The sequence below is a fragment of the Alosa alosa genome, chromosome 5 (genome assembly GCF_017589495.1).
Source record: "Alosa alosa isolate M-15738 ecotype Scorff River chromosome 5, AALO_Geno_1.1, whole genome shotgun sequence".
Taxonomy (NCBI): domain Eukaryota; kingdom Metazoa; phylum Chordata; class Actinopteri; order Clupeiformes; family Clupeidae; genus Alosa; species Alosa alosa.
The window spans coordinates 23852655-23867087 of record NC_063193.1 but is presented as its reverse complement, the minus strand read 5'-3'; the positions used below and the strand labels follow the sequence as shown (position 1 = coordinate 23867087).

Genomic DNA, 14433 nt, shown 5'->3' with positions numbered 1-14433 from the left:
CTCATTTGAGACTGTTTATAGTTATACAGCATGTCTGACGGGAGGTGCTCATCAGCCATTTCCTCCAAGGGCCAAGTGCAGGATGTGCTGATGGAGAGACAGAAGGCCAGCAGAGAGGGGAGGAGTGCTAAATGAAAGCGGGGGGAGGAGGGAGTGGGAGATGAGAGACGCCATGAGCAGGGCTGTGTTTATTTAGAGGGGGGCAGGAAGAGAAAGCTGAGAAGGGCAAGTTGAGAGTGTGAGAACTTGACTGCAAAAAGGGTTAACTGTACAATATGTGTGAATGTGTGTGTTTGTGCCTGTTGTGATTGGTTGTGAAGACTACACGTGTATTCTACAGGGTTCCCACCCTTTTTCACTGTCAAAATTTCAAAACCTTTCCATGACTTTTCAATGACCTTGAATGAAATTTCCATGACATTTTCACGTTACGTTACAGGGGCTGATTATGAAATGTGACTTCAACAACAAGATTGGTTGGTTCTCAAACTGTGGCATTGCACACACTAGTGTTCTTGGATAAGAGCCAGGTATGTATTACTGTAAGGTCAGTATTATTCATAATTATTTAAATAGCTGTCATATTTTAAAGTGTGACTGGGAAATTCTTGCTTTAAGAGTGCCTTCTCACAAAAGCATAGAATCACTGAGCTTGACTAGCTAGCTAGGTGAAGCACTCTCCTTCAACAACCTGTGAGCCTACGAGGCAGTCACCTCAGTGGGGGCTGCTCATTGTTCCAATACCCCATTATTCCAACGACTTAATAGTCTGACTTAAACACTGAAACAGTTATACACTTCAAACATTTGGACTGAAACCCTGCCGACACACATCCCCACCATTCTATGTCTAATAGAAAAGAAGTGATCGCAGTCTGTGACATAATATAGCCTATGCTACCTCCTACATATGTCCCTGGTATGACAAAATTAAATTTCATGACTTTTCCAAAACTTTCAATTCATTTACTAAATTCTATGATTTCTCCAGGCCTGGAAAATGGGATTTTACAATTCCATGACTTGAGGCTTTCCATGACCATAGGAATCCTGTCTATAGGCATAGACAATGGATTTTAACATATTATTCTTAATCCTAACAAAGGCTACACCTTTAAGCAAGACAGACAATATCAAATATTGCAGTTTTTAATTGGCATCAAATGTTTGTGACAGAATGCTGGTGAGTTAGGATAAATAGTTATTAGACATGACATGACAAATGACACATGGCACCAGAGACAGGTAAGGCATTTTACAGCTGATGAGGACACGAGGATCTTAAAGCGGTTCCATCAGCCGGAGCAGCAAATCAAAGGGCAACCAGAGAAGACTGGAACAGCAGGTACTGGGGGAAAGTTCAGATTTAGTGCAGGTTTAATTTTGGTTTACTTTATGCTATTGTGCAGTTTCGTGAAAACCACCGAGTTCCCATTGAGACAGCTTTCCATATGTGCTAGAGCCAACCAACAGAGTCTTTGGTCATCCTAAAATAGTATAACTGGTTGGTGTTTTAAACCCCTTGCCGAAGAGTTTCAGAACTATTGCAGCAAATGGTTTGCACTCTTTCCGAACCCCCACCATTCACAGCTTGAAGAAATGTTTTACTTGTTTGTATAATTATATACAGTAATCTAAATATCTCCACAACCTTCAACAGTCTTCTGTGCTTTTTTGGCAGAATAAACATGAGAAATGGCTTGCTGGAGGGGAATTTGTGAGAGCATCCAGAGTCTTGTTCAGTCCTTCAGACAGCAAACCCTGACGCTGGCCCCCAGCCCAAACCCAAAGCCAGGGTAGAGAGGCTGGGTGAAGGTGGTGTGGACCCTGTGGAGGAGGGTCATTGTGGGGTCAGAGGTTGTGGGGTCGGTGACGCGGTAGAAGGCTAGCAGTCCTGCTGGTGGGTCCAGATACACGCCCACCCTCGTGGAGCCCGGCCCCGGCAGCTCGGCTTTCACCGAGTCGTGCCAAAAGATGTGCCTGGCCGGCGCGCAGATGAAGCACCAGGACTGGTCGTTGAAGCCGAACAGACACTCGTTGCCCAGGCCTTTCCTGCTGATGCCCTTGTAGGACACCACAGCCTCCACGCCACACTTCCCCATCCACTCAAACTCCCAGTAGGACTTAGTGCTCAGGGCCTCGCGGCACAGCACCTGCGGCCTGTGGTTGAAGCGCTCAGGGTGATCAGGCAGAGCCTGGTCCTGGTTGGTGGATATGGCCTCTAGGTTCCCCTCAGTCAGGTTCAGACGCTTGAAAGCAGTATTGGGATCCAGTGTCAGTTGACAGAAATCTGGTAGAAATCAGAGAAAACCTTTACTTAGCATTTTACACAGAAACTCATACACTATTATTGAACATTGACTCTAATTGGCAGTCAGAGTAAACCAGTTTTATGTGGCTTTTAGAGGTATTTATGTCGATAAGTTGATTGGTGCGACTTACATTGTAAGAACTCGTCTCTGGTCTTTGGCTCAGCAGCTGGTGCAATCTGAGGCTCTGCAGAGATAAAAATGAATGACAAATATAGGAACACATTTCCTCAAAATCAAACTTCAATATCATACTATTATAACATTCACTCCAGTCTGTTTGGTACTGAATGGAAGCATATGGAGCAATGGAAGAAATAATTTGTAACCTAATTTGTATCTATCTAACTATCATGAATAGCCTAGTGGTTAAGGAGCCAAGCAAGCCATACAGTAGTCCCAAATGTTCTGGGAGCAGTGGCCCTGGTGCTTACATGATTGACGTATGTAAGTCGCTTTAGATAAGTGTCAGCCAAATCAACGGAAAGAATCATATATAAACATACACCATAATGTCCCAAGCCACTTCATCTTAAAGCTAACTAGCATTCTAGCAACACAGGGCTAGTTTTGTGAGCAGTGGATATGGTGTTTTATAAAGATATACGATGTCCCCGTGAGGAGTTCTTTTGCATACCATAGAGAGATATCTTGTCTATTTGCTTATTCAGCAGATCTTCGGTCCTCATTTTCACATCATTGGCAGCCCTTAAAAGGTCCTGAACAGGCAACATAGAACTGATAGTTGTGCTGGGTAATTCCTCAAGTACTGGACAGCTGCGCAGAGACTGGAATCTCTACAAACAAGAACACCATGAAGAATAAGCAAATTAAATAAAAAGCAGAAGAATTAATAATAAAAAAAAAACAGATAGATAGATAGATAGATACTTTATTGATCCCAAGGGGAAATTCAAGGAATTCATAATTCAGAAAGGTCTTACCATGAACTACAACTTTTACATATTATTAAAAGTACACAAGAATAATATTTCTATTTCAAGTAAGCTGCACTAAGGGCAAAGGCAAGAGCAGCACACTGATAGCACTGATAGCACTGATAGCACTGATAGGACTGATAGGAGGAGGAAAGGTTCAAGAGGTAACAACAAGTAAAGTAAACAAAGTCGGCCACATCAGTATTTGCTCCTAATTATCTTTTTTACTCGTGACGTTTCTGGTGTGAACCCTTCAGACTGCAGACGGGAGAGCAAATACTGGTGTGGAGGACTTTATTTACTGATATTGTTAGGCCTGTTCCATGGTCCAGCACCCCGGTTGAGATTTTGGATGTGTGTTGTTTTGTGTACATCACTCTCACTACAACAAAACCAACCATTCTTATCTTAGGGCAAATACCAGTGATCTCTAGCCTGGCGAGCCAGACCCACATTAAAATGTAGGGTCTGGGCACTCACCGTTCGCAGTGCTCAGTCTGAGGGGCGGGATAATCAGTTGTCTTTCAAATTCCCTCTGCACGCAATAGGACGCAATAGGATATTTGTTTTCAAGTAGCAGGGAATTCAAGCCAAACCGTTGCAACTCTGCCATCAATCATTATGTTAAGCCCACCAAACGACGTCTAGATTTCTAGGCTAAGTGATCTCCTCATACCTGGAGGAACTGGACGTGGTCCTCGGTGTGCGAGAGCTGCTCCAGCTCAGCTTCTCGCTGGCGCAGTGCGGAGATCTCCTGCTCCAGCCGCTCCAGGAAGCTGGCAGCCCGCTGCAGCTCGGCACGCTCCTGGGCCAGGATCACCTCCTCCAGCTTGGAGCGCCGCTTCTCAATGGACACCAGCAGCTCGCTGAAGATGCGCTCGCTGAAGCTGAGCGCTGTACCCGTGGAGGACTGTGTCACCGGGGGAGAGGAGAGGAGCAAAGAGGGTTAGAGGAGTTAAAAGGAGAGGAGAGGGAGAAGAGGGAAGGAGTGGAGAGGAGAGTATAGTTTCACTTCAAAAGAACACACTATGCGAAGGAACTCGCTGTGTCCAAGAACCCAACTCAGTCTGCGTCACTGCAGAGTGCCGATTCAGTTCTACTGCATCAGAATTCAGTTCTACTGCATCAGAAACACACGCGCGCACACACACACACTCACACTGCAGACAGAAGCTCAGCACTCTCTGTGAGGGATAAGCACTGCACTAAAGAACTATTCTTTCAACATAACAAAAAGCTGGACTGAGAAACATATTCATATTTCACAGCATCTCTCTCTCTCTCTTTCTCTCTCACACACACACACACACACACACACACACACACACACACACACACACACACACACACACACACACACACTAAACCCTGTATACACACCAGACATGAAAATTCACTTGACTGCATCACACATTCTGCAGTGACTAGCTTTCTCTGCATCAGGCAGGTATAAACTGCATCTCACAGCAATGCCGTGCCAATTCATCTCTTTTTAAACTGGTAATTATTTTGCTCTTCACACTTCATGTCACACTTGACAATCACTGAAGAGGTAGAGTGCACGCAACCATTTATAATTATAGTCAATAATTATGTCGATATTTATATCCTGTGCAGTTAGTTTAATGTTGAGTGTGTTTAGTTTTGTTTTGAGTTCACTCTGTGCATACAGTGACAATTTGACATTGTGCAAAACAATGTTGCGTGCAGAATCCTCCTTCCTCCTGCTTACTTTAAGAGAGCTCATGGCATCTCTCAATTCGGCCGCCTTCTCCTCCCGCTCCTTGATGTGATGTCTGGACTTCTGCTGCTTCTTCCCAAGTTGCTTCTGTTAAACCACACACCACACATGTGCATTTTAGAGAACAGACATGCCCACACTAAAACAGCCTGTGTTTAAAACCTGTGCTAAGCACAACCTTTTATTAAATTGCACATTAACATACAAGGGCCTATTATAAGGACAAGAGCGTATCCCAACCCATTGTATAAGTATTATGCATAGCAGATGCCAATGGAAAGAAGCTTTGTTATGTGCTTCATGTTTACAAGGGAAGGAGCCTGTATCAGTGCTTGGTCACCTAATAAACAAACACAGACAACAATCACTGACTACAGCTGAAATCTGACCATTCACTTCAGGTTCCAGAGCTCTACACACTTTTCCAAACAATACTACTTCAAAGACTTTAACATTTCAAAGGCAAAGGAAATATGCAAGAAAATATGTTGAGCAATGTCCCCACATGCAATGAGGTCATGATTCATCATGTGGCCAGTCATTTGGAATGTGACAGTGGGTGGTTATGGTTATGTATGAGCTCCCGTTCCAAGGCTTTCCAGTTGGGTCTCTGAATGGTTTCAGACCATTATCTCCAATCAAAGAGAAAAGGCCAACTACATCCTTAAACGACATCTACAACAACAACAACAACCATTTAATGGGTTTTAACTGCAGTGGAATATAAAAGATGCTTGGAATGCCACATTATTTTGGACCAGGTGACCTTGAGTGACCAGATGACTGAAATCTCTTTTGGTAGGATAATGAAACCTATAGGATGAATATGATAAATATGTAAATAAGCAGTAATCAGTCAGTGTACCTGTTTCTCAGCTCTCTCGGTGGCGGCCGACACAGTCTTGTGTCCACTGTGCTTGTCCATGACACACTGCAGGCAGATGACCTGCTGGTCCGTGCGGCAGAACACCTCCAGCAGCTTGTCGTGTGCGTGGCAGATCTTCTCGTGCAGCTGGGCGCAGGCGTCCACCAGCTGGTGCCTCTTGACTGCGTGCAGCTCCTCGTGGCAGCTGAAGTGGCTCTGGCAGTAGGAGTCCAGGCATACCAGGCACGACTTGACTGCCTTCAGCTTGTTGCCGGAGCACACGCCGCACTCCACGTCGCCCGGTCCGGCTACGGTCAGCGCCGCAGGGCCCAAGGCCTGCTCGCCCGTGTGCTTTAGCTTCTCCACCACCTCGGCCAGCATAGCGTTGCGGCCGAGCACTGGCCGAGGGGAGAACGTCTGCCGGCACTGGGGGCAGCTGTAGATGCCTCGCTGGTCCTCCTGGTCCCAGCAGCCCTTGATGCAGCCGGTGCAGTAGCTGTGGCCGCAGGGGAGCGTCACAGGGTCCCGCAGCAGGTCCAAACACACTGGACAGCTAAACTGGTCCTGAGCCACAGCTATCAAGGCCTCCGCCATCTCTTTGGTGGAATGCAGGGACAGTCACTCAAACAGAGAGGACAGGAGGACAGAGAAAGGCTGTAGAGGGAGAGAGCGAGCAGGCAGTTAGGCTTCCTCAGCAGCTTTGAGTCAACATCCAAGAGGAGTGACTTTTTAATATGGGGGTTTTGTTAAAGCAACATCACCCTCTCTGACATCAACTCAACCAGGTGCTGTAAAGCTTAATGTACTCCGGCAAATATCCTGCATCCTGACCGGGCAAAGACACAAACTGACTAAATAAGAGAGCTGTTTATAATTAATTGCATGCACATAATGCTGTAAAACCGCACCCTGACTAGAGCTTACATGTCTGTATGTTGGTGGGCTACGTAGGTAGTGGGCTACGTAGACGATGTAGCCTATAGAAGGTACTCGCATCCATCAAATTCCATCTCTCAACCAGTGACAGAACCTAAATGCTTCAGGCTGGATGCGCATGTCAGTCTGCCTGTCCATCACACACCACAACAGAAGCTCCATAGGCTGTGCAGTGTCGCTTGTAAGTCAGCTGTAGTCGACTGTTTCCTCATAAAGTTAACACGCTTAATTACATACCGCTTCCTTGTAGAACAGGGAGATACAGCTGTGGACGCGAAGGCAGTGTTGATTCGCCACTTGTCCGTTGATGTTATCAGGCGCTTATCGTTCGCGCCGGCGGAAAACTGATGACTTGCAGGGATCACTAGACCATGCAGTGACAGCGGCACGGACACACGGACCCCGCCCAGCGCGCTCCCGCTGGGAAGGACAAGGGATAAACAAATCCCTTAACCGTCTCAATTCCGTCATACGATGCAATCGATGACAATCACATAGCTGTAGCCTCTCCATCATTTTCAAACAGTAATAATAGGACATAAAAGCTGTACGCGAATTACAGTGCACGTTTCTTGAGGTGACCTGGTGCAGTGCGTCTACATCCTGACGTATACGCTATGGCCGGGTTCAATCAACATGTTTCGCTCCATTAACTTTTATGTCGAATGCCAGGAGGTCGCTCGGGTAGAACATGTATCCGATGCTGTCAAGCCTGCCTTTCTGCCCCGCCCGGCGGTCTCACATCTCCGTACAATACACAACTGTGTCTTCTTTTGGGTTGGCGACTCTGATAAAAACCCCATGTTATATGTATTATTATCTCAAACAAAGGTAATGGGGATTTAAGCACAAAATGTTGGATGCACTAAGCCTGGACTAATCCAAGCATTATGCTATACACATATACACCAACAACATGTATTAAGTACAATTACTGAAGAAGCTGGAGGTATTCAAGATCACAGTGCTACCTTTGGACATTGGACACGCGCGGGCGCGCACACACACAAACACACACACACACACACATAGCCTACACACAGTGGAATACACATTTACAAACTAATGACTACACACACACTTTCTCCTGAGTGACACCTCTGGGGTTTAAATGAGGCTGGAGCCCTGTTATGGCACTGAGCTGTTGGACAGAGAGCACTTTCACTACACAGTCCATGAAGAGCCGTCAGCCATCAAAGAGTTTTAATGATGCAGGTGGGGGGTCCAGACAGAGGGAGAAAGGTGGGGGAGGGACACAGGGACATGGAGAGGGGGGAAAAATACAAAACCATTCATATTTCATTTTTATAAATCATTTCAGATTTTTAAAGACATAATAACTCATGTAGAGTAAGTGCAACATATATTGGCTTCAATGTGTTAACAATAATCAATAAATACACAAACAGTTAGAGAGAGAGAGGGCAAGAGAGAGAGCAGAAGGTATGAGGTGTCCCTGCAGTGTTGATGGCAGAGAATAGAGAAATGTCCAGCTGGACTGGGAAGGGTCAGTGAGGCCTGCTGCCCTCTAGTGGCATTGTAATGTCAAAGCAAAGACCAGTAGACTGGAAGGGAGGAGGAGGGCGTCCACACATCATCCCATACTGAAGCCTTACTGAGGAATGTCACATGTTCAGCAGAGTGCCAACGTTCTTCTGAGAGTTAAGCACAGCTGCAAATTGTCTTCACTTAGTATCTGTATGTGTCGGTGTCTTGTGTTAATAATTACAATAAACCTTTTTGATTTCTCCTTTGCTGATGTCATCTATTCATGCAGTACATAGAATTTACATGTTGTATAACATGGACAAAACGGCTGTGTATTGTGTATATTCATACACAAACTGTGTTATCTGGGGAGTACATGCACCAACACATGGGCATTCACACAAACACACATTACTGTACACACTTTACAAAACAAAGTTTACTGCCTAAACAAAGGCTTCCTTAAGGTCTGTCAGGTAAACCTTTAAAGGTACTACAGCAAATCCTCACGATTTTTATGAGGAGGGAGATGCTTTTTTTCTGAAAGCCTTGCACACAACCAGACATACTCGCAAACAGACACAGATAAATGCTCAGATATATCTGTGGATATTTATTTTCTTTATTAATGTTGTAAATGTTTGAGCTGGTGTACAGGGTCATACATGTCCCTCACAGCAGTGCTGAAAGGATTGTATTTTTTTCCATATATTGCCATCTCCATAGCAATAAAAAAACACAGGAGAAAGAGGTTAACAAGCCGTGGGTCCGTTTCCACGGCAGCAGGCATTCCCCAGCAGTCTGGTGGTTGCTAAGATGCTATCAGTACATCCATAACATGACTACAACCCCGGACAGGGTGGGGTGGATCCCATTAGCAAGTGCATAGCATTCTAAGTAAATATATATTTGTATATTTTTTCATATATTTCTGTATATGTATTAATATTAAAAACATGTTTCTGTGCATGTGCGCAGTTTGCATTCCATAATGGTTGATTAATATGCTATTGCGATAATGATGTCTTCAGTCCACTCTATGGGATTATATGTCTCCACTAGTGTCAGCCACATTTCATATCATCATTTTCCAGTGGTTCCTGTTGATATCCACTTGCCAGAAGTGCCCCCCCCCCCCCCATTTTTTTTTGCTTCAATATGGACTTGACTGCAGAGGCTGCCTTTTGAGCAAGCTATGGACCATTCCACTGTCTGTTTGGTAGAGGGGGGTGGCAGGGTTAGAGAACTCAGATGACATGATCCCCCATAGGAAACTGCTACATTGTAAGAATGACAGGTCCAAAACTCAAGATGGATGAATACAAATCATGAAAACAAAGTTGCATGCTCTCTCATATAGCTCTCTTTCACTTCCACTCATCCAGTCTTTCCCTGGTCTATTTCCCTCGGAGAATGGAAGTGGGAGACAGATTAAATCTAAGCACATCAGAGAAAGAACCGCTATATGCTACAATGTAACATCTACCATATACCAAGTGGACGCGTGTATTTTAATGTCTGCATATGCAGCATACATTCTGAATGTATTTATGTATGTATACTGTATGTATGCTTGTATGTGTATGTATGTACAGTATGTGTGTGTGTGTGTGTGTATAAATGACACAATGGTGCCATATGTATTTACAATGTAATGGGAGCAACAGAAGGACATGAAACATTGAACTCTCTTACACACACACACACACACACCACACATATACACACGGACATAGACACACACAAACACACACAGAGTAATCCTGTGGGATCATATGTCTTGTTTGTGCATATGCTGGTCCACAGGCTCTGACATCATATTTTGTTTATAAAGAGGTGCTACAATTCCTGCCATGCATACATTTGGGGTTATTTGCATAAGAATGAGAGTTCTTTGAGTGACCCCTCACGTTTCTCCTCTTCTAACTTCTCTCTCTCTCTCTGACACACACACACACACAAACATACACACAGCCTAGGACATCACCCCTCCCAGCTACACACACACCAGTTTGGGGTGTGTATATGTGTGTTTGTTGGTGGGTGGGTGGTAGTGGGAGATATGGGTCTGAGGTGAACCTATTGTTTCCATAGAAACCACACTAGTTCAAATTCATTACGCATCACACGTTTTTTCACATTTTGCTAGACTGATATGATGGGAGAATGAGAACTATGTTGTTTATTTCAAGTCTGTTTAACTAAATACTCCCTCTCTTTCTCTCTCTCTCTCTCACACACACACACACACAAACATGCACATATACCACACACACGTATGCAGGTATGTCAATAACTGACAAACAACCAGATGATGAAGTCACCTGTCTTTCTGTGGAGTTATTGCTGTACCACTAAGGTCTGAGTGAAATTGCTTTGAACACTAAAAGGTTATAAGAACTCTTTAAGAACTCTGGCTTTAAGATCTGTTCAGGATGTCTCAATAGTTGTATGCAGGAGTTACAGGTGGGACTCACATTAAAGCTGATCAGGGATCAAATATGGCTTTCCAAATATACTCATAATGTGGGTATCATCATGACAGAATTGACAGCATGCATCACTTGATGAGGCATTCGGTGTGGAGATGTATTCCAGAATGTGCTATCAGACTGTGGAGGGTGAGGTGGAGATGTATTCCAGAATGTGCTATCAGACTGTGGAGGGTGAGGTGGAGATGTATTCCAGAATGTGCTATTAGACTGTGGAGGGTGAGGTGGAGATGTATTCCAGAATGTGCTATTAGACTGTGGAGGGGAGGTGGAGATGTATTCCTGAAGGCTATTAGACTGTGGAGGCAGGTGGAGATGTATTCCAGAATGTGCTATCAGACTGTGGAGGGACAGTGATTAGTGGGTGGAGGACAACAAGAGAGGGAAGGAGATCAAGATAAAGGGAAGAGTATGGTCAAAGACAGGAGGAGGGTGTGTGTGTGTGTGTGTGTGTGTGTGTGTGTGTGTGTGTGTGTGTGTGTGTGTTTGTGTGTGCGGTCTCTGTAATGTGTTACTATCTGTATTGTGCAGGGGACCAATACAAAAAATAAATTATTTCTTCTTGTCAAGTCAGATTATCAAGTGTGTATGTATGTGTGTGTGTGTTATTGCTTTGCTTCTCAAGGTGCGTGTCTGGAAATCTACTGTTACTGATCTATACCACAAACACACGGAGAAACAGAACCACGGACAGAAAACACACACACACACACTTAGGTCCTCTTCCACTCAGGTAAACACAGGTCAAGCTAAAAGAGCAAGAATGCTGAGTAGCTACAAGATGGTGACACAGTGATACTTCTGTCTGTGCTACATTTCCCACAGAAATGGGCTTGAGTGAGGCACAGATGTGTAGTGTTATGTGTGTGTAACTAAAAGCCCCATGATCATGGAAGACGAAACTGCTACTGGTATTAGGCCATTTTCCTGGGCATCTGACATGGTACATTCAAGTATGTTTATGTGTGTGTACTTATGTAGTTATGTCCAGTGCAGTCCCCTGTTTGGTCAAAAAAGCTACATGAATGTTTGTTGGAGTATTTAGCAGTTGTGAAAAGTATAAATCCAGTGTGTGTGGGCCTGCATGAACAATACACACATATGTGATATTGTGAATAGCTGATGAGGAAGATCTTGACTTGTGCCCTTATAACGAAACTGAAACCCTCATCTCATCTAATACAGTAGGTGGGTAGTGGATGTTAAGCAACATGGATAGGCTGGAGGTGTTGCCTAGGGGAACCCCTTTCCCATAAAGACAAAGAGCTGCAACACACATCTCATCTGACTGCTTCAGAAATATATATATATATATACTGTATATAGAGAGAGACAGAGAGAGAGAGAGAGAGAGAGAGAGAGAGAGAGAGGGAAGAGAACAGAAACATGACATACTCAAAAAGAAGAGTTTCCAGACAGAATGTTTGACATTTAAAACAGGCAGAACAACACAACAAAGTAGATTTAGTTCTCATTCCCACAAAGAGCAATCTCTACAGAATATCAATAATACCTCAGAATAATAAGAGTAATAATAATATTAGCAACAAGATATTGTATGTTTCTACTGAACCCAACATTATAACAGAGAGAGGAGCGATTTGGGGTATTCAAGACAGCAGCGTGGTCGTCATAGCATAGTTGCGTGACATAACATACACACACACACACACACACACACACACACACACACACACACACACACACACACACACACAAACATACTTCTATACACACACACACACACACACACACACACACACACACAGACATCCACACCCATACATGTACATACATTCACCATTCATCTAGCTTTTGGGTGCATATATTATGTACTGGAAGACTAAAACTTTGTATGCACATGTTAATGATTGACTGTGGATTTGTGGATGTGTGAGTGTGTTTGTCTGGGTGCTTGTGAGTATCAGTGTATATGTGTCTTTGGGTGTCTGTGGATGTGTGTGTAGTATTTGAATGTTTGTCTGTGAGGGGGAAACTTGTCCCCTTTTCAAAAGTTGCATCATACAGATCCATCACCGGGCAGGGCACCCCAACAACTGCTGCCCCACCCAGAGTCCCATGATCCTTTGCAGTAGGTGCTGAGTCAGCAGGCAGGCCATGCGCAGCTCTTGGCATGCTCAGAGAGGAACAGGAAGCTTGTGTTTTTTTTTTCTCTTTTTTGCTTTAGTTTGTTTTTAGATTTGGTTTTCTATGAAAACATGCCTCATCTAGCTATGTCTGTCCTCATCTCTCGCTTCTTTAAAAAACAATAACATAGGAAAATGGCTCCTCCACGATTCCAGAGGGTGTCTGTAGTGATGGTGGACATGGTTGCAGTAGTTGTTATTTTTGTTGTTGTTGTTGTTGTTGTTTGTTGTTGATGTTGTCGTCATGGAGACGGGTGGTTGTTTCGGGTGACTGGCCTCTCACCACTCTTCTCGCCACATCAGTGTCTATCATGTGTCTGTGTAGGAGGGGTTAGGGGGCAGATCCTGTGGAAGGAGGGAAGGACAAGTAAACAAGTCAGAGAATAAGAGTCATCGAGTCCAAAGATATCCTCCAGTAATGTTAAACTAGTGTTCGGTCAGGGCCTTCAAGGTCAGACTGTCCATGTTTCTGCTACTTTCCCTGTGTTCACCTCCATTGTATTGGCAGACACTAGCATGGGGGAGGAGCCATCACAAGATTGACAGGCAGCACATGGTTGGCAACTCGCCATTGGCAAATGACTGACAGACAGTCTGAGGGAGGGGCTATAGGTGATTGGTGGTTGACAGGCAGGAGACTGGCTCAATCTTGAGACAGACAAGCAGGAATGAGGATGACAATGTGGTTGATGATATATGTTCTAGTAAAACAAAGAAGGGGGGCAAGCAAGACACTGAACATGCAACAAACCAAACACAAAAATAAGTACTGCAGAAATGGCGCGGTTGCACACTGTTCATACCGCACAATGGCATGGTGCTGTATAAATACACATACAGACAAAACACACACACACACACACACACACACACACACACACACACACACACACACACACACACATATTAGTGCTCAAGACAATAAAAGCCAGTTGGTCGTCCTTTTATCTGCAGCTGACTTTGCTGGAACAGCTGCACAGGCTTCACTCCCCAACCATACACACACACACACACACACACACACACACACACACACACACACACACACACACACACACACACACACACACACACACACATACACACACACACACATACACACACACACACACACACACATTCCCCTGCACACAACTGACATCTGTATATCTGTGACTTCTTGATTGTTCATAAACCACAATAAAAGGACTGTAGATATGTTAGCCAAGATCACATCCATACCTCTTCTGACACTGGTTTCATAAGAGGGTGTAGTGCAGCTATATTATGTAGGTACAATTAGAAAGAGAGAGAGGACATCAGGCGGTGACAAAGTGTATAGTGTACACCAGATGTTTGTGCAGCTCAATCAGCTACACATGCTTTCATGCCCTTTCTGATGAATTGCCTGCACCGTCAGAAAATTAGGAAAATTGAACTGAATTGAAGGCACAAGCCTAAACTACATCAGTTAGCTTTCAGCAAGTAAAAGTCCTGCCACATATTTACGCACAGCTCCTGAGCCAGGTACACTCTTA

The 14433-nt window shown here is 44.4% G+C and overlaps 2 protein-coding genes across 14 annotated transcripts in view; both read right to left on the bottom strand.

Moving 5' to 3' along the window:
* Positions 1–1133: 1133 nt before the first annotated feature.
* On the bottom strand, positions 1134–11038 carry LOC125294253 (tripartite motif-containing protein 16-like). 2 transcript variants are annotated; one of them, XM_048242772.1, is made up of 7 exons: positions 6778–11038; positions 5854–6507; positions 4980–5075; positions 3924–4157; positions 2947–3106; positions 2443–2496; positions 1134–2290 (listed from the first exon to the last, which is right to left on the bottom strand). In XM_048242772.1, the coding sequence occupies exons 2-7, from the start codon at positions 6445–6447 to the stop codon at positions 1740–1742; spliced, it is 1689 nt and encodes a 562-aa protein (XP_048098729.1). In that variant the 5' UTR covers positions 6448–6507; positions 6778–11038; the 3' UTR covers positions 1134–1739. The 2 variants fall into 2 exon arrangements, with proteins under 2 accessions (XP_048098729.1, XP_048098728.1); XM_048242771.1 differs by having other exon boundaries at positions 7027–11038.
* Positions 11039–12172: 1134 nt separating this feature from the next.
* Positions 12173–14433, bottom strand: part of ank1a (ankyrin 1, erythrocytic a) — a 117049-nt gene continuing 114788 nt past the window's right edge. For all 12 annotated transcript variants that reach the window (XM_048242764.1, XM_048242757.1, XM_048242761.1 and 9 more), the window contains one exon: positions 12173–13261. In XM_048242764.1, the coding sequence (XP_048098721.1) occupies positions 13226–13261 (36 nt within the window). In that variant the 3' untranslated portion in view covers positions 12173–13225. The remainder of the gene's footprint in view (positions 13262–14433) is intronic.